The sequence below is a fragment of the Rhea pennata genome, chromosome 1 (genome assembly GCF_028389875.1).
Source record: "Rhea pennata isolate bPtePen1 chromosome 1, bPtePen1.pri, whole genome shotgun sequence".
NCBI classification, from domain to species: Eukaryota; Metazoa; Chordata; class Aves; order Rheiformes; family Rheidae; genus Rhea; species Rhea pennata.
This window is the reverse complement of record NC_084663.1, coordinates 33,265,688-33,290,998: the sequence shown is the minus strand read 5'-3', so window position 1 is coordinate 33,290,998 and position 25,311 is coordinate 33,265,688. Positions and strand designations below refer to the sequence as shown.

The 25,311-nt window shown below is 39.0% G+C and overlaps 1 protein-coding gene across 1 annotated transcript in view; it reads left to right on the top strand.

The window, feature by feature from the left end:
- NELL2 (neural EGFL like 2) overlaps positions 1-25,311 on the top strand; it is a 148,977-nt gene that overhangs the window by 78,814 nt on the left and 44,852 nt on the right. The window contains exon 13 of the mRNA XM_062583812.1: positions 6,761-6,886. Within this exon, the coding sequence (XP_062439796.1) occupies positions 6,761-6,886 (126 nt within the window). The remainder of the gene's footprint in view (positions 1-6,760; positions 6,887-25,311) is intronic.

Below are 25,311 nucleotides of genomic sequence, written 5' to 3'. Positions count from 1 at the left end.
AAATGTTGAACTATATCTCCTACTTGCATACTTTAACAAAGACAGTTTTATCTCAACAGTCTGTCTACGCATCCTTTCGAAAAATTGGGCCCAGTTGAAATAAAAACAAGCCAACTTTTAATCACTGTTAAAGATTAGATTTCTGAAATCCTATAATGTTGAATTGTGCCCTTTATCAGCTAGATAGAGCTTGTGTCAAGGAATGTAGAACTTGAGTGACTTCGCCTTTATTTTAGTAGTACTTTCTGTTCTAATAGTCCATTCTCGTTCTGCATGATGGGGACAGAGAAAACATGAACTTAAGCAAAAGTCAGAAATGTAATAATCTCTGAAGGGAAAGGCACCAAGATATGTGTGTGTGTTGTGTGCAGTTTCATTATGGGCAAAAAAGGGAATATACCTTATATGAGGATCCAATAATTAGAGTTTATTTTAAATCTAATGCTTTATCCATCTAGTGAAGCTGTAACAACCTGTTATTAGTCCATTTACGTCAGTGCTGATGCTTATAATCCAACTCTCTCAGTTCCTCTTAGGGACCATTAATGTTTCCGTAAAATCAATAGACAGAAGTAACTGCCCCTTCCCCTGGTGTTAAGTTCTCACCCTTCCTTTGTGTTGTTGCAGTGAGTTGTGTCCCAGGTTCTTTGCTGGAGCAGTATGATACTGACGGTGGAAGGCTTTATTCTCCGTGGTCTTAAGGTTAATAACTTAAGGTTATTTTTTGGTTTTAACCTAATACATAAGGGTACGTTCTTGTAGTAGATTATCCTCTATCTTCATCTGTTGATCCACAAGGTTAGTTACATTATGATTAAGTAGATTTTAGTCCTTCTTCACATGTGGTATGTTTTCTTTTAGGGGAGAAGAATTGCACAACTGCACAAAGACAAGCAAAAAAAAAAAAGGCTGTAGTAAGTTACATAATAATACAATTAAAATAAGCAGAGAGATAGATAACATATGACCATTGGGTAACTTTGCTGTTACAGCTAGGCCTATTACTGGCTGTTGGTAACACCAAATTAATTGAGCCTAGGGCTACATATAGAAGGAGAAGAAAGAATCAAAGATTATCTACAGTGGGTGTGAGCAATGGCAATGATGGTGCAATCAACTGGGATAAATAATGTGGGAAATTGTGAGTAAAATATATAGTTTTGATTTAAGTTGATGTTATTATCTGCTGTGCAATATGTCAGATGGAAAAATAGCTGTACTGGATTTGGCAAAGCAAAGCAAAACAGGAGTACAGTGATGAATTTGTGACTCACTGGAATAAAAGGGTAATTAAACCAAAGGTTTGTCTGATGATGAAGAGCCTAGGAGTAGTGGAAGAGGAAGCAGGAAGGGCTGTGCCAGAGCCCTCAGGTATTTTGTCCTTCCAGACAGGACTTTGTGTTGTGCGGTGAGAAGAAGGGCATGCACCGGAGACACAGAGACACACTTCTGTGAGCATGCAAGATATGCAAGTTGTAGCTGAAAGTGAGCGGAGTGTGAACAGGAGCTCTGAGTTATGGTTGGGGGGAGTGAGCACTAGTAGCATTCTCATTGGAGCAATGATTTGAGGAGTTTTAAAGCTCTAGACACTGAGGGAACTGGAAGAGTTTGAGGTTGAGTCAGTGTGTTTGGTGAAAAGAAAAAAAAACTGTTTTCACAGGTGAGTGAGCTGATGAGAGCTTGCTTCAAAGTTATGGAAGAAGAGTCTATCCTTTATTTTTTTAAGGAGAAGGAACTAGGGAGGGGAAGGGTTGAAGACGGGGAGGAACATGGTGAGCAAGATCTGGAAACGGGAGTGAAGTCAGTCAAGTAGAAAGTGAGTGAGGGCGGGAAACAGTAGAGAAAGCTTAATGTCAGAGATAGGTGGGAAGAAGACTGTTATAGGTGAAGGGAAGACAAAGAGAAAGAAAAAAGACAATTTTTTTTTTTCTCTATGAGATCTTGTCCAGGGTGCAGGAGCTAGAAGAAAGATTAAAGCTGCAGCAAATGGCTAGGCTTTAAATAATAGTTACAGAAGAAAAGGCAAAACAGTGGTTTGTGGAAAGAAGTAAGGCTGATAGCATAGGGAAAAAAAGCAATCTGAAGCAAAAACTGCATGATCGTGAGGCTTTCTTTAAAGACAAACGAGATGTTGTAGAGCCGCAGAGTGGTGTACTGCTTGCTCTCTGTGGTGCATCACAAATGGATGGCTACATCTTGTACCAGGTCATGGGCAAGTGATGGGCATCAGTTTAAGAGCTGAGAGGTAGTCCAGTCATAAGACAGATACAAACAAATTTAAAATAATACTTCTGCCTGTATCTCCTTAAAAAGACTCATACTATTTTAAAAGCCACATTTCCCCTTTTCCCTGGTAGTGGCTGTTATGATTGGTCACTGTTCATTCTCTGCGTTTGTAGTCCCTTAGCGGGTGAGTAGCATCTGCTGATTTTATGAGGCCTTTTGTCTGGGTCAGGATCTGAATGAGAAAGTGTCAGCTTTTCCCAGCTTATCCTTTTCCATATGAATCAGGTCAGTAGTGATAAAAATTAGGATCTGAAGGATCTTTATATGTTGAATGTTGTTATTGGCATCTATCTTTGGGAATCTCAGCAGAGAGGCCCAAGACAGCATAGGAATGGTGAGAAATTGGCCTCCCTCCCCTGAGCGACAGAGCCTTCAGGTTGGGACAGAGGTGTGCTGATGGGAGGGCTGGCAAACCTGGAGCTTTATGCTCATGAGTTGTCAAGGCAGAACATAAAAAAGATTTTTTTAAATTGTAAATCTAATTTATTGTGCTATTGGGTTCAAGGCACTTTTTGACATGCTTCCCAAAGAAAATTTAAAAAATACAGCTTTCAATGCTTCATTCCCCCCCTCCTCAAGGGGGAACTGAAGCTATTTGTTGCTAAAAATCCTGCAAAAGCATCTCCCTACCCATCATAGGCCTCTCTGGGTGCAAGCAGTGAGATCACTTACGCTAGACACTGTTGAGTTTCAGAGGAAGAGGCTGGAGGCAGGGCATTATTCTGGAAGTAGCCTTCCCTTTACTCTACAGCCCAGATTTACTGAGGTAGTACCAGACTCATTTGTTCTGGCGGGCTTTGGTGCTGGCTACAGGCAGTGATGGATAGTGAGGCCCAAGGAGAGGCTTTGTTTGTTGACATCTGTGTTACGAGCCTTGGGTCAGTAATGACTTAGAGATTGCAGGTCAAATTCTCTTCTTATTAATGGGATTATAAAACATAAATGGGAATTTCACTCTGGGGAATCAGATAGGAGTATAGAAGAAAGAAAACTCGGATTATGTATTTTGTATAAATTTTGTTAAGGTGTTTGGGAGGGTGAAGGCAGGCTTTTGTTGTTTTCGCAAGTATAAATAAACCATACCAAATACTTCTGTACCAACCAATTTTCCAAAAATTCCTCTCACGTCTGTTCCAGTGGGAACAGAGCAGGTTGATCTCCATGACTACATTGTGCCAGTACATCACAGCTGGTGGCTCAGTATCACATCACAGACTTAAAGCAGACAAGTTTTTATTGTTGAATGTGCAAAACCACTGGAGTGATGCATTCGCCCTATTGAACTGACTGACTGCAGGATCTTATTGGCTAAACAGTAAGACATTAATGTACATTAATTTGTCAGCAAGGCTTTTTGGCAGGGTAAAATTAAGATAAATGTTGTAGGCTTGCTTAGATTTTGAAACGCATCAGGTTTTCTATTGTATTGAGCGCATTTGTGTCTAAAGGTGAAGAAAAGGCCAAGCCAGTGTTTCAACCAATAAGCAGGATAAAAAGACTTTTGTTCTGGTGACTTTTAAAGAGAACAAATGTCCCACTTCAATCCTCCTTGATTTGTAATGCCTAAACCTAATGTATATGTAGCTTGCATATGAGGTACTAAAGGAGAGCAGAATCACTGGGTTTTTAGTGTGGTCACTCACTGCATCTAGTTTTGCAACTGCAAGTTGGCATTTGACTGTTTACCCTTTCTATCTTCACTCCTTTGTGTCTTGCAGCAATGTGTCATTTCATGCAAAGGTTGAAAATTCTTTTAAAAAGCAACTTCCTATTTAACACATGTCCATAGTTTAGGACAATGCTGTTTTGACACCTGATTAGAGTATAATGACATATAGGTTGTAACGTATTGTATAATAAAATACAATAACAGTAGCAATAATAATCATTTCCTTTTTGCTTCTTACAGCCATTTTAGAGAGCTGGGTGGAAAAAAGAGTTTTGTAATCTATTGAGAATTTAGAAATGCAGACAAATCTTTGCAAATTAGTGTTCAAATGAAACATTTCAATGCAAAGTTAACCTGTTCATTTTTTGTGGTAATTGAACAAGCACAGTTTTGAAGTAAAAGTAATTTTAAATAAAACAGTTTTACAAAACCTCAAAATGTGATATGTTAACAAAAGGAAGGATTTATTTAGAACAGTTCCATATGAAGAGGTTAGAACAAAAGTAGCTTTGGCTTTAAACATTTCTTTGTAAAATTTTAATAAACATTAGACTTTTAGGTCTCCTGTGGCTTTTTACTTGCCAAAACAATCATTAGTATAATTTTAAGAAACTTCTATTTAATATTTTTGAGGCTTTGGATCTTTAACTAGAATTGTCTGGGGGTGCCAAAGCCGGCTCACAGGCAGTCTGACCTCAAGAATATAAGACCAGTAATTATTTAAAGGCCAATATTATTAAATATAAATTTACACCATTGATTTAACATGGAGTTGTGAGCTGGAATTATGAAAGACACAAGTTGCATCGTTTGTGGTAGCAACTGTGGTACACCTTGTAAGTACTGACTGTTTTCTTGACCTGTACATTTGTTTCTGCAGAAGTTTGGTACTTCAGGAGGTTTATGCTATTTTCAGCTTTCCATACAAAACAACTGCCTCTGTCAGCCTGTTGGGATAGCTTTTCTTTTCTGCCTTTCTTAGATGGTTTTCAGAAAATGTACTTCCTTAGAGTGCTTATTGTAAATAAGTGTTTGATGATTGTGTATGTATGTACTTGAAAACTCCCACTGCTTTTCTAAACCAGCACTGTCATATTGGTATGAATTTTTTTCCCCCATGCCTGTAGAGCCTATAGAAAAAGGAAGGGAAGGAAAACAGCTCAAGTGTGTTGGTCATGAACCTGTAGGTTTGTGTAATACAGGCTGGGCCCCCAGCACTGAGTACTCACAGTCAACACCTTTGTATCTTCTAAAATACAAAACCTGTCCCCAGATTCTTCAGCAGAATCCACGGAACAGTGCACTGTGCCGAACTGGACAAATTAGGGTCAGATAAACTGGGCTAGAAAGTAGAAGGGTTTTGTCAAAACTGAAAAATGAGAATGGAATCACAAATGTTCAATGTGCTGCATGGTTTCATGCTGATAAGGCAAATTTTTGTGGGGTTAAAGGGGAAAGCAGGCAATGAGTGCAGTTGGAAAGTAGTTGTTGCTTTAATGCAGCTAGGAAGAAGAGGAGGAATTGGGAGATGAACTTTGGCATAAATGGGAGTAGAGTGTAGCAGTTAACATTATTGACATTTAGCATCACAGCATTAAGAAATCAATCCTGATGCGAGTTTGTAATTCCAAGCTATTGTTTTGAACTATTAGGAAACTCTGGAATACAACACTTTGTTCTGGAGGTTTTCTTTTCAACTCCAAAAGCTGTAAGCATCATTGAAAACAGGTAGCAAATTAAAATTGATGTGATATGATTAAGCAGGAAAAAAACAAACCCAGCAATCCACCCTTTTGATTTTTAACCCGCTTCTGTAAAAAAGCTTAGTGATGCATTGCGTGATAGTACAACTAGCTGTAATGAACATTTTGGTGATACTGGCTTTATCATTAGGATTAGAAGAACAGAATGCTACTAATCACTTTCAAATTAATATAGTTTTTCTTATAGTAGTGTGCAATGTTATTTGTGGTGCTTTCTCTATCTTTTCATTTAAATATAAGCTGCTACAAGAGATAGGCCTAATTTTAAACCAAAGTGAGTATTGAAACTAGACAGGTTTTGAAATCCATGCCTGCAATCTAGAGTTTGCTCTGTGACTGTAATAGAACAGCAAGTGTTCCATCCCCAAAAATATTTTATCGAGTTGCATTTTTTTTCTATCAGAACAGATCTTTATATAAATCAAATTCTTTCATGTTCCTTTCTGATATGGCTATCTACATATATATGTAATAAATACCAGTTGGTTACTTTATAGTTATAAGCGAAAGTTCTAATAAGGTCCAGTGTTTTTTCGGAACCTACCATGTTCATTACAGTTCCTTCCCAAATAGCAATACATGTTAGATCAAAGGCATATGGTATGCATATAGTAGTGGGTTTATCCCTATGTATTAATGGCTGCAACGACTATACAGATGTACTGAGTGATGACATTGACGACATTGCAGTGCTGAGGCAGTTGGTCTGCTGTTTCAGCCCAGACTTGCATGCTGGTCTTACTTAAATCATAGGAATAATAGCATAGGCGCTTCAAAAGGGCTTAGGGAAGATCTAAGCCAATGTAATCTTCTTTGTAACTCCACTAACAGCTGTTCACAAAAAGGTTGTGCTGCTCCTGTTGTTTGAACACTTCAAACAGTCGTTTTAAGGAAAGCACCAAAAGACTTTCCAAAATGCTTGGTGGTTCAAGTAATTTCTTAGTTTAACTTAATGCTGATGGAAGTGAGTAGTACAAAGTATTGAGAGATACTGAAGAACACAACTGAATTTGACTTGTCTTCCTCTTTGCCTTATTCACAGATATTGATGAGTGTGCCGAAGGACGACACTACTGTCGTGAGAATACCATGTGTGTAAATACTCCAGGATCTTTTATGTGCATCTGCAAAACAGGATATATACGGATTGATGATTATTCGTGTACAGGTAAGAGGTGTATATTTGTGAAAGGAAATAATGGGATAGTAGTATTTAGGAGCATTGATATGATTCAGGTATGACTAATCAGATAAAGTTAATCTCTGTTAGATTAACACTGCATGTAGACATTTTGTGAAGAAGAGTAAATACTAAAATAATTATGAGGATACAGTGCACAAAAGTTAATACATTTTAGAGATTATGTGTATGTTGTACCATTTATGTGAAATTGTAAAGCAGTCTGGATTGTCTCATGGGTACATGTTTTTGGATGTGGATAGAGAAAGTAAAGGCAAGAGGCTGAAGGGGAAGAGAACAAAAATAGTGCTGTAGGGAATCAGTTTCCCTATAGTATCCTAGTACATCTTAAACTGGAATATAGTGACGCTTCTGCAAATGTTGGAGTTGAATTTCCTGCATATTAGGTATAGTTGTTTCCTTGTTTTGAATTCACCTGCATCAGGGAGATTCTCTGGCTGAATTCTTTGTGAATTCAGAGTGCAAGAAATCTGTCTACTTTGTGCCACTGGACTACATGGTCTGTGTTGTCTCCACACCTTCCCTTCTGCTCTGCTGCTACTGGATGCTCTAGAGGAAGCTTTGGATTGGCGCTGACTTTCTGTGTTCTAGTCTTGTGTTATTGCAAAGTATTTTAGGCATATGAAATGAAAATTGAACATTTAAAACTCTCTTTATCAGAGCCAGGCTGACTATAAGTGTTCCTTAGAGGAATGTATTTTTTCGTGCTAGACAGATGAAGCAAATATGATTCAAAGATGTGGCACGTTCTCTCAGTGAAGAAAAACGTGTGTGAACAAAATAATACTGCTTTTTTACTTGCACAGAGGAATGCATTAGCTCTTTATATAAAAGGATATATGTGTTCAGTAAAACTTTCTTGTTTCATATTACTATTTGTTACTTGTTTCACTAGTACTAGCTAGAAATGGATGAGAATATTCAGAATGATGGAGCTGTCACTGTAAAATTCGTTTTAAATTTATTTAGTCCTGTCTATTCTGTTTTGGCATTTTTGGGCATCAGTGGTATGTCTTGATATAGAAACAGCTTCCTTGTAAACTAGCATACTTTCTTTGCCCAAACTTGCACAGCACTCAGGGATGTGGATTTACACACCTGTGTGTGATTTATGTACATACTGCCTTGTATGTAGTTGACATTCCTCTTACATATGCTGATAAGCATTATTTTACTTCAGTGAGCTCTGTTCTTGAAGGACCAAGTTACAGTCTGTTTGCAGCAGATCTTTTCCAAAGCAACCATTATGTTTCTAATCACTGCCTCATGTTTTCCACACACTCAGCTGAGCAAAACAGTTGTTTCACTACCTATTGAATGCTAGTATTATTTTAGAACTGAGCTTATCAAATCACTGTGATGATTCTGTGTGACTCTGTTTTGTTTCCCTCAACTTGCCATTCTGACTGAACTCTACAAACAGTAAACCATCATAAATATAGCAGCATTTGGTATAGCTGTAAAAATAATAAAGGTATTTCTCAATGCTTCACATACAGCAACCCCCGTTTTTCCTGAAATCTGCTGTTATGAAATTCAGTGAACTTCAAAAGCTCTTGACATAGTCTATCAAATTGATGTAAAACTTGCTAGAAATCCATTACAGACCTCACATTCCAAAACTAGTTTGGCTCTACATTTGTAAATAATAGCTTCCTGTGGAATCAGCCTGATGGATGAAAGATGATTTCTTTTCCACCTCTTCAAACAAGGAAAAAACTAAAATAAAAGAAAGTGAAATCTTAAGACATCTTCAGGCCAGAAATACTTCTAAGTGGTGTAGTGTTTCTCTATGTTTGAGCAATGCCCTTGCTATTATTTGGAACATATTTCCTTGGTATAGTTATGCTACCTGGAGTTTTTCTGGAGTTAAACTGTAGAGAATTTTGAATATTATGAAGCAACCATGATAAAGCAATGCCAATTGGATGGTAAAATTTCCACTAATGACAATTAAGCATATATGTCACACAAGAAATGGTTGTGATTTTCCTATGGTCCCACAATTACTCCGGGCATTTCCACTGCAGCCATTGGTCAGTTAGTGAAATACGTTGTGAGATTCTTCTGTGACGTTTTAATCGAATAACAAATGATTGAAAAGTTGATTACGTTTCAATGACTGAGTGAAACACAGGATACTTTTAAAGAATTTTACTTTGATCAATAAAGGGCAGTGTGCTTGTTTTTGTCTATATGACTGTCACTGAGAGCGTTGAAATTACAGCGTTTGAGCCAGTGGCAAATGTATATAATTGCTGTATTTTTTTCACCTCTGGTTGAGCATGCACTTTTCACTGGCTTTGCCATCTATTAAAGCTCCTAGTTTCTGAGACTTTCATGTGCACCCATTTGTCTAGATATAATTGTGAGAGGCAATATGAACATAAATAATGAAGGTATGTTGCTGTGGGTTTAACATGAACTTTGTAAAAGTTTCACACTACCTAATTTTCTGACATTGTCTATCCTGAAGAAACTTGCTGTGTTCTGACAAAGAGCAACTCTTCTCTGTAGTACAAACACTGATTTGGTTTCCACTACTTAGCTGAAAGTTGTGTATGTTAACTAATCCATGCTAAATACTAACTGGAAGGAGTTAATGATGATAACAGTTCTGTGATGTTCTACAGACAGTCCGACAGGTTTAGGTTAGGCAGTTACATTTATCTATATTGTATCTTCATCCTTCCTCCCAACAAACAAACAAAAAGCCCAAATGTTCATTTGCTCCATGCAGACCCATCACTTTCATCTGCCCCTTATGATTTGTAGAAAGCAGAGAGTAAAAGTCTTTGAGAATCCAGATAACTTCCAACTTGGCCAGCACACCTCACTGTGTGCGTCTTGAGCTTTTGGACCATTCACTGCATCTGGAAATAATTTTAGTTAGGCTTTGTTTTTTGTCATGATGGTGCTAGCTGTGGAGGTTAAGAGAATGAACTAAGTTTTTTTATCTGGCAAAAAAGCCAAACAGTAAGGAGAAAAGCAATCGTGACAGAACAAGAGACTTAGAGCTCTGTGAGCTGAGGAAGTGCTTTTGAAAGGTTCTGTGAAGAACCTGTTTAACTTGGCATATCTATGAGAGTAAGGCTGAGCACTGTCCTTTGAAAGAAATTTCAGGTTTTCCATTTTTCTTTTTTGCTCTAACAATCAGGCTTTTTGTAGAAGCTGCATGTAATAGCTGGTGTATTCTATTGTGAATACAAAAACCTGGTGTTTACATCTGGGAAAAATGAGAAGTGGGAAAAATGTCTGTGTAAGGAATGATAATTTAAAAAATGATTCTGGCACTGATATACGAAATATCTTTAAAATTGTTGGATCAGAGAGGCTTTGTTTTACATGATTCTTGCAAAAAGTGGGTTCTATAGAACATAACTCCTTTCTGTTTTCCCCAGGAAAGCTGGTGCTATGAAAGCTGATACTCTCAGCTATCAGCTACTGTAAAAGGGTATTGTAAATTATAAAGATGCATGTTGCCAACAACTCATGAGAACCATGCTGCAGAAGTGTCTCAGACATTGCTCTCTTGTGTGCAGAGAGGATCCTGAGCTGTCTTGGGGGCAGCTTGGTACTAGCAGCATGCAGTAAAAGGGACCCCGTGCCCAGGATTCAAGTTGATGTAGCCGTGTAGTATGCAGTCCTGTCCTAGCCTCTCAGCGCTTGTGTACAGAGTCCAATGCGTTTTTAATTTTGCCAATGTCTGCAACTAAATTTAGTTATTCAGCCTTCCTCTATCTTTTACAGAATTTAAAGTGTTTGGCAAGTCTTTGTTCATCTTATAGGCAATTTGAGTTTATTGTACACTAGAGCAAAAACTTTGGTAGCCCATCTTCTGCAGTGTTACAAAGTAGGAAGAAAACGTTCTGTAGCTCGGCATTAATATGTCATTGTTTGCACAGGATAGCTGAAGTATGGGAAGGAGATGTTGAAAAATTATAGACAAACCTTGATTAGACAGGTATTATGTGAGTGATGTCCATGCAGCTTGCTGGCAGATTTATGTAAAATGCCTTATTGTTCCATTTGGATACATACATGCACACACATATAATTTAGCAGTCATTGATCAAAATAGAAAAGAGGTATAAAATCAGTGACATTGAGGGGCTTTTTCTCCTACGTGAGACATTTGAAAAGAAATTTGTACTATCTATCTCTGTTAGAGTCCTGTGCACAAAAGACTGATTTAGACCACATATAGACTGTTTTGGAAACAGCTAAGTCTCTTTCTTCATGGCATGTTTATTGTGAATGTTACAATAGATCTGAATTACGTTTTGATTTTCACAAATGGATATAACAAAGGATATAATGAAGACATCAATTTAAGATTTTGTTATTTGTACTTGTCTTAGAAGCAAGTATCACAGGGTTAGACTGAATTAGTCATAACCATATTTACACAGAAATCTATTGTTTGTGACTGATTTCAGGTTCAAAAATCAATCATAGTCATGAAAGGGGAGATGAGTGCTAAGCTACACACATATGCCAAATGGGTGCACAAACTGCAAATTAATGGCGTAAAAATATGCCCTAGGCTACCATAATTCCTCTATATTCATATTGTCTCATTCTCCTTCCACTGTGTCTCGCAAAACCTAAAGTGTTATGGTGTTGTGCTGGGGGAAGGAAGGCAGAAAATGACATTGTTCTCTGCTGGGGTAGTTTTTAGCACCATGCTGCACCATCACTGATTGTATCTGAATGCCCTAGTATTTTTATGGAATATACTTACACCCTTATTCCATTTAGCATTAAAAAGAAAATGCTCAGGCTATTTTCTTGGCTGGGGAAAAAAAAAAGTTTTCCTTCTAGAAGCAAGAATTCAGCTGCTGTCACCCCCAGGTCTTCCAGGTTGCAGGGTAATCCACAGCCAGCAGGACAGTGCTCTCAACAGCATGACACATCTTCCTTCCTGCACAATTGAAAAAAAAAAAAATCACATCTGCTCTGAACACGTCTTTTGTTTCCTGCCTTGGGATCACTCACCTGCCTAAGTACCCATCAAAAAAGGAATGGAGGAAAGAAAACCCTATGAGGTTCTTAGCGTCCTTTACTCCTTAGATCATATCCAGGTAGAGAAAGTTGCAAGTAACGGTGCAGAGAAAGCATGGCTCTTCCCAGGCCCAGACAACTTGTTTGAAAGCTCTGTTTCTGCATGGTCTCGTGGGCTGCCTACTCTGATTTTTCACTTTCCAGCCAGCTTGGAAAGGGGGACCCGTTCTGCCAGTAGGTGCCTGCTGAGAGGATTCCCCCGAGGGCAGCTTCGGGCTTCGCTCTTACGGGTGCTGGAGTGTGGCACCAGGGTTCCCACTAATTTCGAGACCCCAATATCCTAGAACCACGTCTTCAGCTGACTCTCTCTGCACATGTGGCCTTGTGCTAAAGCTCAGCAAGCGCTAAGATAAGGCTCAGCAAGGACTATGTTAGCATCTAAACCAGGTTCTGTAAATACCTCCCTTGGTAAGTAATGCCTGTACATGCCATAATCTGGGGTATTTTGTAGATTCTTTTCCATGCTTTTCTTCCCTCTCCCCCACCCCTCCCCAACCTCCTTCACCCCCTCCCTCATCCCCCTCCCTCTCCTTTGCACACTCTCTCCTTTGCGCACACTCTCCTTTTCTCTCCTGTACACTTGCACTCTCTTCTTTCACACACTCGCTGTCTTGCACGCACGTGCACTCCCTTTCTCTCTCTCTCTCTCTCTCTCTCTCCTTTTTTAAACAGAAGTGGGTGATCTACAGACCTGTACCTTGACATCACCAAGCTTTTAAAATTACACTGCACTCTGGCAGCAAATATTTGTGAAGTCTTAACTGATTAATTATTAAAATGTATCTGGCATGTTGCAAATTGTGGCCTACTTCTCCAAACCGTGGCAGAGCCACATGACGAACCTTACCCATCTCAGCAGTTACCCCAGCTATGTGGGACTACTCCCATGTGCAGGGTTAGTCACTTGCATAAATGTTTTAAATGCTTGCAGACTTTATAACTCTCTTCATAACCATTTTGCTAAATCCTTTCTGCATGATTTTGTCTTTCCTTTTCACTTTCATATGAGCCAAGTGACACTGAATTTTTGCTGTTACTTTCTTTTAGAAAGAAATAGCTTTGAAGTCGAAGGAAATGGCAAAATAATGCAGATTCTAAGTCTGTGAGGCCGCTATTATGCATTAGAGCTAAGTACTGTCATACTTTTGTTTCTACATTTTTTTTAGACTTCTGAAGAAGATCATGAAGGGTTTTTATGTACAATTTCATGACTGTGGTGGGAATAGTTACAGGGTACATTGTTCTTCAGTGAGGCATAGTTGCAGAGTCTAAACAAGCAGAAGGGACAAAACGCTTCCTTGGAAATGAAAGGAATGGAGGGAATAGATTGATGGCCTTTTTTTTTTTTTTTTCTTTCCTTTCTCCCCAAGTTGGCCATACAGAAGGCCTATTGAACGCAAAGGAAAACCTATGTCAGACTCATTGGGCTTTAGCTGAGTGAATCCAGCTGGACTTTGCTCCCATGCCCTTAGCATATCTAAGTCATTTACATGTCTCAGAAATTACTCTGACAATATTTTTTTTCCTAAACATTGTCAATGGATTCAGTAGCATTTAATATGTTTTTGGAATGGCCTCTCACAGTAGATTGAAGGCTAATAATTGTTTCCACATAAATTGCCAAGAAGCATGGCAGTAGCAAATTGAGTGACACCTGAAATGTTAATTCTTTGGAATGCTCGCAACTCTGCATATTTTTCAGTTCAAATTAAATCACAAATCTGTTGCAAAGTGGAAGAAATTCCAAGAACAGCATTAAAATAATTGAGGGTCTGAGGTGATTGACTTGACATACGGGAAAGATTTAAAGAGAAAACTACACATTTACCTACATAATGATGACAAATGTGCAAAAAGTAGGGAATGTGATAACAATAATACTAATAACTACTTGAAAGATGTCAGTAATTTATGAGAAAGTGTGGGGGAAAAATGTGCATGATTGCAGATCAATAGACTCTGCTTTTTGACATTAACTTATTACCTCTGACCCACAACACAACTCTTTAATGGAATTGTGGGCTGACTCCGAAACAAAGGCCCTTGGTCATAGTGGAAAGTTATGTACAGAAAAAGGATTGTCATATTTAGCCTGTTCAGCACTTGTATATATGATACTATTTTGTTTGGTTTTCAGTTTTCACTATCGTTCCAGCCAGGAAATAAAAGTGTTAAACTTTCTAATACAGTGTATAGCCAAAAGTAGGGTTTACCACCTTTTCCTACATTCATGCTTTATTTACAAAGTAAGCCTTCTGAGGATGTCTGTGAAAAAATAGAGGTCATGCCATTATAATGGTAGTGATGTTCATTACTATTCCCCAAGCTCTGATGTCCCAGCTTGGAAACAACCAGCCTGGTAGCTGGAGGAACTTGAAATTTAAGCAGGCACTGTTGGTGATCTGTTTGTGACTCAGATCCCTAGACTAGAGGTTTTGCTAGCTCCCCAGTTGCTACCCTCTGCTTCTTGCAAGACAAAACCATTCTGGAGGGGACAGTACAGTCCCTGTCACATAATTTTGGGGTTTGCTTTTTATGTTTTTCTTACCTTGGTATTCCAGTATACTTAGAGGAATGGTTCCATTTCCCTATGAACTTGAAGTTCATGAAAGTGCATCTGACCTTGGTCTTCCATGCGGGTTTCCTTGGTTTATTTTTGACTTAGGAATCCATCAATTGTTTGGGACACTAACAGTTTGAAAAATCACCTATTTTCCTATATTGTACCACAGAAATGATGTTTAATGGCAAAGATACTCCAGAAAAGGTTTTGTTGATGTGCTTGTGAGGAAGCTGAAAGTAAAATTAACATTTTCAGTCCATAGGATACTGGAATTTAACAACAGTTAAAATTCTAGACATCCAATGCTTTTCTAGGTATTCAAGAAAAGAGCTACTAAGGGTTCTGACATGTGACTGAAAGTGGATTTGTACCAGTATACATTGGTAGGAAGTGGATTCCAGTTAACCATGAAGTGTGGGTATTTTATAGTATTGTGATTTATTAGTTTTGCTCTAGCTATATGAGTTCTGGGAAGCTGGAAGGAATTGCCTCTCCTTATTTAAAATTGAGAGTAAAATCTAGTTTACCTGTGAGGAATGTGGGTTACCATCTTAGGACCTCCACCACATGCTTGGATTGGTATAGTTGCCTGGGTTTCTGTGGAGCAAAGCTATTATAAGACTGATGGAATCTCGAGTTGAGTGAAATCATGCAGCTTCTGTGCTTATGGTTGCACACTCATCCTTACATAATGAACAGTATAAAATCATCTTGCTTTTTCAGACACACAAGGGCATCCACAAGTCAGCATGAGGATAATAGGAACTGATAGTACTCACCACACTGGTAAATGAGGTCATATTTTAATAAGTACCTAAATTTGGCTACAAGATGCAACTTTATTCATAACTACTCTATACCCTCCACTGCTGCAAAGAAGCTTAAAAAAGAAAAACAATCTTTGTGACTTCAGATGACTGTCATTTAATTTAGTACAGCAGCTTTGTTATTTTCAGATACAGCAATACCAGACATTATCATAATAGTAAAAACAATGTGGCTAATTTCTTCCTGTTTTCCCCTTGATATTTTTATGAAACAAGCATTTCAAGTTATCCTCAAGTTCTGCAGCTTGTACAACAGCTGAGCTCATTGACTCTGTTTAAATAAAGACTAATAATGATTGTACAGAATGGTGCAAGGGACAGAACAATAAATAAGCATGCTGTGGCTTGTTATAGCATCAGTGTAGTGAAATCCTGTGGCTTGAGTAAAGAAATGTTTTAGTCAGCAAACCACTAGAGAAAATAGGATGAGCAATTGTGGATTTGTAATGATGTGGGCAAGATGAACCATCTGTCTTTTCTGTCTCTGATATTGGTGATTTCTCCCACTCCCGCCTCGCCAATGATGTTAGCAACAGTATGAATACACATGCCTTATAAAACAGTATTAAACTCTGTGTAATCTAAAACTCACTAAAGTAACGGTATATGACTATACATTCAGCATTGCCGTTGGCAGTAGACTGGAAGTTAGCTTGTATGCACAGAACATTTTCAACTCAAATCCCATTTGATTCTAGTTTCCTTCACTGGGCACAGTTTCCTTCTACTTTATAGAATTTGAGTTCACATAAAGTTCCCAAGTCTATTTCAGGAAAAAAAATCTGTCCTATGTTCTACAATTTTAACTTTCTAGCTGTAAGATAATTCACAAAGGTCATGGACGGTTGATCATTCTGACTGAACTTATTGCTATGTTACTGCATTATTAAAATAACAATAAAAGTCATTATTATATATCTGCTATATGCATTTATGCCTTTATACATTTATGCTATATTTGTATTGATTCAAGTTATTATTTACATCTTAGTTCAGAGGCTGTTTTAACTTGGAGCCAGACTTTTTTTTTTCTTTTTAGAGCATACTTTTTAGGTTCTATTTCCCTCTCAGTTACTGACCCTCATCAGAACTGTTTGTCTGGCTATTTAATCATAGCAGGATTGCTTTCTCAACTGATTAAAACCCAACATGTTTCAAGGGTTTTTGATGGAATGTGATTTGGGTTGATAAACACAACATGTATTCATTTGACAAATACATGTGTGAATGTATGATCTTGCATATTGGATTCTTAATTCTTTTCAGAGATCATTTGTTTACAAAATATGTAAAAAAAAGTGTTACTGGCAAGTTCAGTGACACTGCATCATTGCATAATAGAACTAGATTCCCTTTGATGTTAGGAATAGTCTGTGCAGAGCATGATAAAAGTTATTCTATCAAGTGCAATTCTCTGACTACTTTGCATTTCTACATCTTCTGTATACTTTTCGAACTCTGTGTTTATGCAGGAGCAGACATCAGAATTAATTATTTCATGTTTTTAGGGTGGTGAGGAAGCTTTCCATTTCCATTTATAAAAGAAGGTACAGATATGTATTTGAGAATATACTCATTTTGAAAGAATGGCTCAGAAAGGAGTAAATCTAAAAATTCCAAAACTTAACATTTTCAAACATTAACATTGCTTAATATTTCTCTATGTTACCATAGACATCCAATGCACATCCCATTTCTTGGTGTGCTGAACCACTTCCCAGCTCTCAAGAATCCACTCTCACTTGACAGCTTCTACAATGCAGTTGTGCTGTGTCAGTACAGTACAACTGAAAATTAAAAATGTAATGAAATTAGTGAAATTAACAGAGTATATTATGAAAATAGGCAGTCTAACAATCTGGCACTGAATGAATATTCATTTTCACAACTGATTGCATTGAATCCTCATGTTAGAATCTTCCTGAGGTTGACTCAGGAGGTGGGAATCAGTCTGAAAGTTTAAGACCCCTAAATGTACATGTCTTCATCTAAGCTCACTTAATAAAAAGAGATCTAGGACACAATTCATTTGGGCACAATTCAGCCATCTACTTATAGGTTTCTGGTGCTGTTTGAGATGATGTAGGGTACCCAAGCTGTCATCATGGGATTACTAGATCTGATACAAGACCTACAGTGTTGGTCTTACGCCTTTCTTGAGTGACAGCTGGGTACAAGTTAGGCCTCTCAGGAGGCTCAAGACTCCTATATGTGGGCAATTCAATCCAATCCTAGTTGTCTATTTTACATTTGCTGAGTCGTTCTCATGAATGTCATGAAATGGGGACATTGAGATCTGCAGATAGGTTTGGTTTTCCAGTCATAGATCTAGTATAATTTTAGGTGCTGTGGTGTATCCTGCCTGGTTTCCAGCTGCTGTTAGAGCCTTTCTCATTCTACCAGCCTGTGTTGATGCCTTAGATAGATATCGTGTGGTGCCAGATTAGATATGATTCAATAGATACAAGTGTGTTTAGGTGGTAGAATCCTGCCCATAACACATAAGACATTTGAATTTAGGTATCTTAATCTAGAGCTGAATAGCGCTCAGAATTTCTAGCAACCAAACAGCAGCAATAAGGTCAGATAAGGATTGGTTTTCTTTTAATGAGTTTACGTCCAACAAATCAAAGAGTACATGTAGTATCATCTGTACTAGACTTCTTCATCTGTTCATCCCAGCTACTGGATGGTAGTTGGACTGTGGGAATTAGTGTAATGGTAGTGAGAGAGGATGGCCAATACTAAAGGAGATTTCTGCGGTTCCTGAAGATGGTTCTTGCTTTGATGATAGTACATCTGTTGGTAAGGAATATGAGACTGAGGAAAAAAAGAATCCAAGCAGTAATTTCTGGAGTAACTTATCTGGAACCTTTCCATTAAGTTTTTAGGGCTTCCTATCTGGAAGTTTTAAATTATGAAGTAGTTACGATTCTTTGCTTATCTAAACATTACTGCCTTGGCTTTGTCACAGGAATAGTACATTAACCTGGACCTGTTCTGGATTATGCCACCTGAAAACTAATGGAATAAAGCTTTTCCTCCTTTCAACATGCCCCTTTTGTCCATTAATCTGTTCATTCTAGTGGAATTGGGAGTGACTGATCTGGGCAAAGAGGGCTGGATTTGGGTTGTCAGTTGTCTCCTGTAGTACCTCTTCATTGAGGTACTATTGAGCATATTGAAGCCAGCGCTTAACTACTCTGGATAGCAAGCAATCTGAAATAGTTTCACTTCCTATGACATGCAAGATCAAGAGAATATTTATCCAGAGAGTATTGATTCAGAATCCCTGTAGCAGTGGACTTCTAAGAGTTACCACTGTTTAAATTACCTGTGCCATGTAAGCCACACTTTGATACTGTGGAAATGGACATTTGTCTTTATAATTAGTTACCTAGTAAAAATATGTCCTATTAATAGCTCAATAACACATTAAAATAAATGGTGATCAAACAGTCCTAACTACAAATAAATTGGTATGGAATTTAACTTTATAGCTTTGGAGCTGAATTATTTATAAGTGACCAATATGCTGAATATTGATGGAAGCAATAATAACTTGCAATTTATTACAACTTGGCATCAGTTATCAGTTTATTGCCCAGGCCCATGACTAGATGGCTTTTGAATATCTACCAGAATGGAGACTTCACAATATCTCTGGGCATTGATAAGACCCCCCCGGCCTTTCTCCAGGCTGAAGAGTCTCAGCCCTCTCAGCCTTTCCTCATAGGAGAGATTCTCCGATCCCCTATTCATCTTAGTTGCCCTTTACTGAACTTGTTGCAGTAGCCCCCTCCAGGTATTGGGGAGCCCAGAACTGGAGACAGTACTCCAGGTATGGCCTTACCAGGGCAGAGTGGAGAGAGAGAAGGATCTTGACCTGCTGCCAGTGCTCTTCCTAATACAGCTCAGGAGGTTGTTAGACGCCTTTGCCACCAGAGCACTTTGTTGGCTCTTCGTCACCCCGTTGTCCACTGGGACTCCCAGGTCCTTCTCTGCAGAGCTGCCTTCCAGCCACTCAGTCAGTATCCAGCCTGTACTGGTACATGGGGGTTATTCCTCCCCAGGTGCAGGACTCTGCACTTGCATTTGTTGAGCTTCGTGAGGTTCCTCTCTGCCCATTTCTCCAGCCAGCTAAGGTCTCTCTGAATGGCAGCACAGCCCTCTGGTGTATCAGCCACTCCTATCAGATTTGTACTATCGGCAGACATGCTGAGGAGGCACTCTGTCCTATCATCCAGGTCATTAATGAAGATACTAAACAGGATTGGACCTTAGATTGGTCCTGGTACACACCACTAGATACATGCCTCCAGCTAGACTTTGCGCTGCTGTCATTCGTCCAGTTCTCAGTCTACCTCACTGTCCACTCATCTAGCCTGTACATCCTCAGCTTGCCTATGAGGATGTGACGGGAGACAGGGTCAAAACTCTTACTGAAGTCAAGGTAGACAACATCCACTGCTCTCCTCTCCTCTCCCCAGCCAGTTATCCCATCACAGAAGGCTATCAGGTTGGTTAAGCAGGATTTCCCGTTGTTGAATCCATGCTGACTACTGCTGATCGCCACCTTATCCTTCATATGCTTGGAGATGGTGTCCAAGATGAGCTGTTCTATCACGTTGGCAGGAATGGAAGTGAGGCTGAGTGGCCTGTAGTTCCCTGGGTCCTCCTTCTTGCCCTTTTTGAAGACTGGATTGACATTGGCTTTCTTGCAGTCCTCGGGTACCTCTCCTGATCGCTGTGATCCTCAACGATGATTGAGCATGACCTGGCAATAACATCTGCCAGCTCCCTCAGCACTCATGGGTGCATCCCCTCGGGGCCCATGGTGTCAAGTTTGTCTAAAAGGTCCCTAGCCTGATCCTCCTCCACCAAAGGAAAGTCTTCCCTTCTCCAGACTTTCTCCATGGTCTCAAGGGCCTGAGATTCCTGAGGGACGGTCTTAGCAGTAAAGACGGGAGCAAAGAAGGCATTCAAAGAATCTGTGTATCCTTTGTCCCTTAGGCCGCTGTCCCAAAGAGTAGCAGGCCCACATTTTCCCTGGTCTTCCTTTTGTTGTAGATGTATTTAAGGAAGCCCCCTTTGTTGTGCTTGACCTCTGTTGTCTGATTAAACTGCAAATGGGCCTTGGCCTTCCTAGTTCCATTCCTGCATACTTGAACGATATCTCTATATTCCATCCAAGTGGCCTGTCCCTTTTTCCAGCTTCTGTACACTTTCTTCTGTTTGAGTTTTGCCAGGAGCTTCTTGTTCATCCATGCAGGTCTCCTGCCCCATTTGGTTGATGCCTGAAGAATTTAGGGCTTTGAGTTAGAATTAGCGTAGGAAAGGAGAATTTACAGGCTTATTTTTTATGGAGCTCAACTACAACATGACTTCTTATCACAGATGGACCTCTTTTGGTTTGTCCTCCTTCAAATGATCACAGGCTGCAAAAGATAGACTGCAAAGATCAAGAAAGATTATAGGTAGCCATGAGGATAGTTTCTTTGAAGATGTAAGAATCTTCCTGGATCAGGAGATGGGAATCTGCTGCTGTCTTGTTGAGCGAGCCAGAACAGAATGCAGTTTAATAGAGGGAAGTTGGAAAGCTCACAGCTGATTGTGTCAGAGCCAGCTGGTGATCTTCTCCTGCCTGCAGAGCTTAGCTTGTCCTCAAAGGACTCCAGCCAAGGTCAGTGAGAGACTGCAGCTACTGCATGAGAAAGAGATAGCTTTTAAACAGGAACAGTGGAGTTATTTAAGGTTATGTGGTTGTGTTGTATTCAAGTCAGCAGTTTTCTATGCATTTGCAATAAAAATGAAGGTCACTAGAGCTACGATAGAAATTAGCACAGGTTTTGAGGGCAGTAGATACAGCTGGCAGTATATGGTCATCATGTTTTAGTCTGTTGGCACTCTGCTGTTGAAAAATGTTTCCAATCATAAGGTAATGCAGTCATGAGAAAAGGCCGAGGATGAGAAAGATAACTGCCTGTCTGTCAAAACTCATAAAAGGAGACATGAAATTTTTTAGTTTTGTCTAGGGCTTCAGAGGCTTTTTCTTTTAAATGAATATGGAATTTTCCTGTTTGGATGTATAGCAATCTTTGAATTATTTCTGTTCAGACAATCGGTGAGTATGGAAACTTAATTCTTTATAATCTGATTTCCACTGCATGCAACATGGGAAGTCCAATAAGCAGTGGCTCCTGAAACAATTTGTAACCATCCTTTGTTTTTTGTGAAATCTTAAAAAGACTAACCCTGCTGTATGCTAAATGGCAAATTGTTTCTTTAACTCTTGTTTTATACTGGCAGTGAACACTAAAAGGTTTGTAGTTTAGTATTTGCCATGGTTTGGAAATACTGTGTAGGCTTGATTTCTGGGACAAATTTAGCAATAATATTCCCTTTTGTTAGTCTTTTATACTGATGATTTTAACTTATTAAAACAAATTACCTTTGCATCAAACTGTTTTGTTAAACTGAAAGCTCATTGCTGCAGCCAGAAGAACTCAGAAGTAGCCTTTAGGGCTACAAAGCTCTCTTCCAGCTTGTGCTGGAGTAGTGGCCATACTTAACCATGTTGTAAAACCTGTTAACCACAGCAGGAGTTGCATACTTGCTAGTCCTTCTTCGCACATAAATTATGCTGAAATCTGCCCTGAAATGTCTTGGCGCACAAAGTAAACATATTGGGCTTATCCACTTCACTGACTCACTCGGTATCTGTGTTTCTGTGTGTAATCCCAAAGAAAGGCTTACGTTTGTTGTTCTGTGTGTTACTTCTATTTCACACTGAAATTTGCTGGTGACCCCATAGCCAGACCATGGCTGGTCCTGCACAAACGCATAGCACCAATAATTTAGATAAAGCCAAACTGGTGCTTTATCTATCTTTCTATTCCCATCTAAAGCTAGTTCCAGCTCCAGAACTTGCCCTGTCTGAGTTCGTTGGTTCCTCTACCAGGTCGAAGATGCCCCAGTGACGGCAGGGCCTCTCTGTGGCAGGCAGGAGAGGCAGGCTGGCAAGGAGACACAAATACTGTCATACTGCGAAAAAATATCAGAACTTGTCCTCAGGGATTGTTCTCAGGATGCTCGGAGGAAAACTGGCCAAATTGTCATCTTTAATTTGAAAATTCGGGTCGATATAAAAGGAAGTATCACTGTTTACACTGTACAACATAGTAGGTACAACTGCTCCCGTGCGGTTTCCTGCAGTCCCTCTATGTTGCAGTCTTTTTAGATTTCCATACATATATTCATATAAGAAATACAGCAAGGAATTTTACCTATTTTATATTTTAAAAGTGAAAGTATTCCAGGGAAATACTTGCAGTCAGCTAGCTTGATTATCCTGTAACTCTCACCACTATAAATTAAAATCACTGTTGTCTTCTACAAGGATTCTTTAAAATTGTCATGAGAAGATAAATCTTCAAATGTTTATCACATATTTTTTTACCTTTTTTACTTATTTGCATTTTATTCTTTCATTTTATTTATGTGTTTCAGTAAGTGTGTCTTCCAATATATTAATAAAACAAATAACCATTTACTTTAAATGGAAAACCTATTTTCATTATAAATGCTTATTTTCTAATGCAAAACAACATTAAAGGCATAGACTGTGGTGGACTATTCAGTGATACAATAGAAGATGAATTTTTACTATCCTCACTGTCCCAAATATCTGTCTTGGAAGATATTGGAACTAATTCTTAAATACTTCCTAAGTTAATATCAAAGTCGCATGCAAATGGAGATTTGGATTGGACTGACAAAGATAAGCGACTCTGAATCATATAGACCAATCACCAGGGAAAATATATTGTCAGTAACAGTAATTACAGCAGGTAATTGTGTCATTTACCCTGTTACAGACCACTAAATGTGACGAGTTTGGAACATAGCAGCTGTCACACAGTGTTAACTTTGATGCTCAGGGGTTTGGAAAACTAGAATCTTTAGTAATGGTGCATTTGAAAAAAAAAAGCATAAAGATTTCACAAGGTTCAAAGTGGGCATGAATAGTCAATTTTTGATTTCTGGAAAGGTGGCTCCATCAAAAGTAATCTCTTTTAATTGTTTTCTTGTGCTTTTAGTAAGTGTGGAATGTATATGTGTTTGGTAAACAGAATTCATTACTTCCAGCTTTTCGGAAGGTGGAGATGGAGGTAGAAGTCAATGTAACTTCTAGCTACATTATTTTAATGTTTGGGAAGTAAAAAAAAGAATGTGGTTAATTGTAGCCTGAAGAAGGGTTCCATTATGTTATGAATATGCTATGAGTATTCACTTAGTACCCACCCTAAAGTTAGTGGGCTCCAAAGTTGTTTGCAACATCTGAACAACCAATTTCCAAAGGGCAGACAAGTAAAGCAGATAGGAATCCAAAGGCAAATTCATCCTGGGATGAAAAAAAAATTAGAAAAATTGAATATATTGTTTGGGTTTGCTTTGTTTTTTAACTCTAAGATTTAATTCTAAATTTAAAATTTGTGTTTCAGACAATACTGAAGACTTAATGTCAGTCGTGTTTCTGTTTAATTGGGTAATTCATGGTCCAATTCATGCCCTTAAATAGGACAGCAGATTTGATGGTAGAATTTTTCAGATATGTGAAGTTTGTTAACATGCTTTTATGCAAACATTTAGTTATCAATATAAAACACAAATATACATAGCCATCTACGTAAGTGCAGAAATCGTTATTTGTAACTATGCTTGGCAGCAGCAGTTAAAATTTGGCAAAAAAAAAAATACAGTACAGGCTGCAAAATCTACCTGTGAAACAAGTTAGTGTTTGTCGCAGGGAGGAAAAGTAATGCGAAAGCCGATTTCATTGCGTGCCCATTACTGTGCTGTGCTTTGCTAAAAGCAGCACAGATGTATCCTGTGGCAGCCAAACCCGCTTCTGCAGCACCGCTGCCAGCTATTGGCATCGAGGGCTGTGTCTAAACTGCAGAAGCCAGGGCGCTTGCTGGCTCCCAAGGCTGAGTTGTGCTGGTGCTTCCCTGACACCGTGATGTTCTGAGACCTGGCTGTACAGTTCTTCTCCAGGCACACTTGTTCCCAGGAAAGACAGCTTGGGTGCAGAGGTTGTGCAGCAGCCACAGGGTGTGCTTGCTGTGCTGTTTCGGTGTGCCCTTGTAGTCTACTGTGGATGACAAGCTCTAGGGAAAATTAGGAGCATCACTAGAGACAGGGCAGAACTGAGGGCAGAGTATCAGTATCATTCTGCCTTTCCTTCACTAAAGCTTCACTGAACGATCACTGGGGACATCTGTGTCCTCATTTCCTACATTAGATGAGCAACACTGGGGGAAGTCCTCTCCCCACTGAGCTCAGTTGCCTTATCAAAAATAGTACTGCCCTTCTAGATACCCAGTGAGTCATCTGTATTCCTGTGGTACACTACCACTGGGGAGCTAAGGTGAACCATCTCCTGTATCAAGAAATTACTCTGCTGGGTAAGAGAACAGATTTTATCTAATATTTATGGTTAGATAGGTTGCACTAGAATCTGGAGGACAGCAAGAGGTGGATCAAAGCAACATCCACCACTGTTTTTTTCACCTATCCTCCAGTCAAGCACTATCATGGCAGTGGTCCTTTATGGTGTAACTGCAAGTTCCCTGGGAGCCTCCTCTAATAACAAGCTGGTGAACTCTGGCCATGATGATACTCCAAAAGAATAGATAAGTGGCACCAACTGTCTCCAGAGAGCTCTGAGTACTTTTATAGTCTATCTAACCAACTTTGGACAGCACTTGATTGCCGAGACACATTTCTCTTGTCCCTTGGGTATGCATCCTTCTGTGATCTCAGTGCTGAAAAGCCCGTGTTGCTCAGAGAAGCTTTTGCAGAGCCTTCTGGTTACATAGATGATCCTTAAGCTGTTAACAGTGAGATATGAGAATATACAGGAGGTTAAGGGCCTT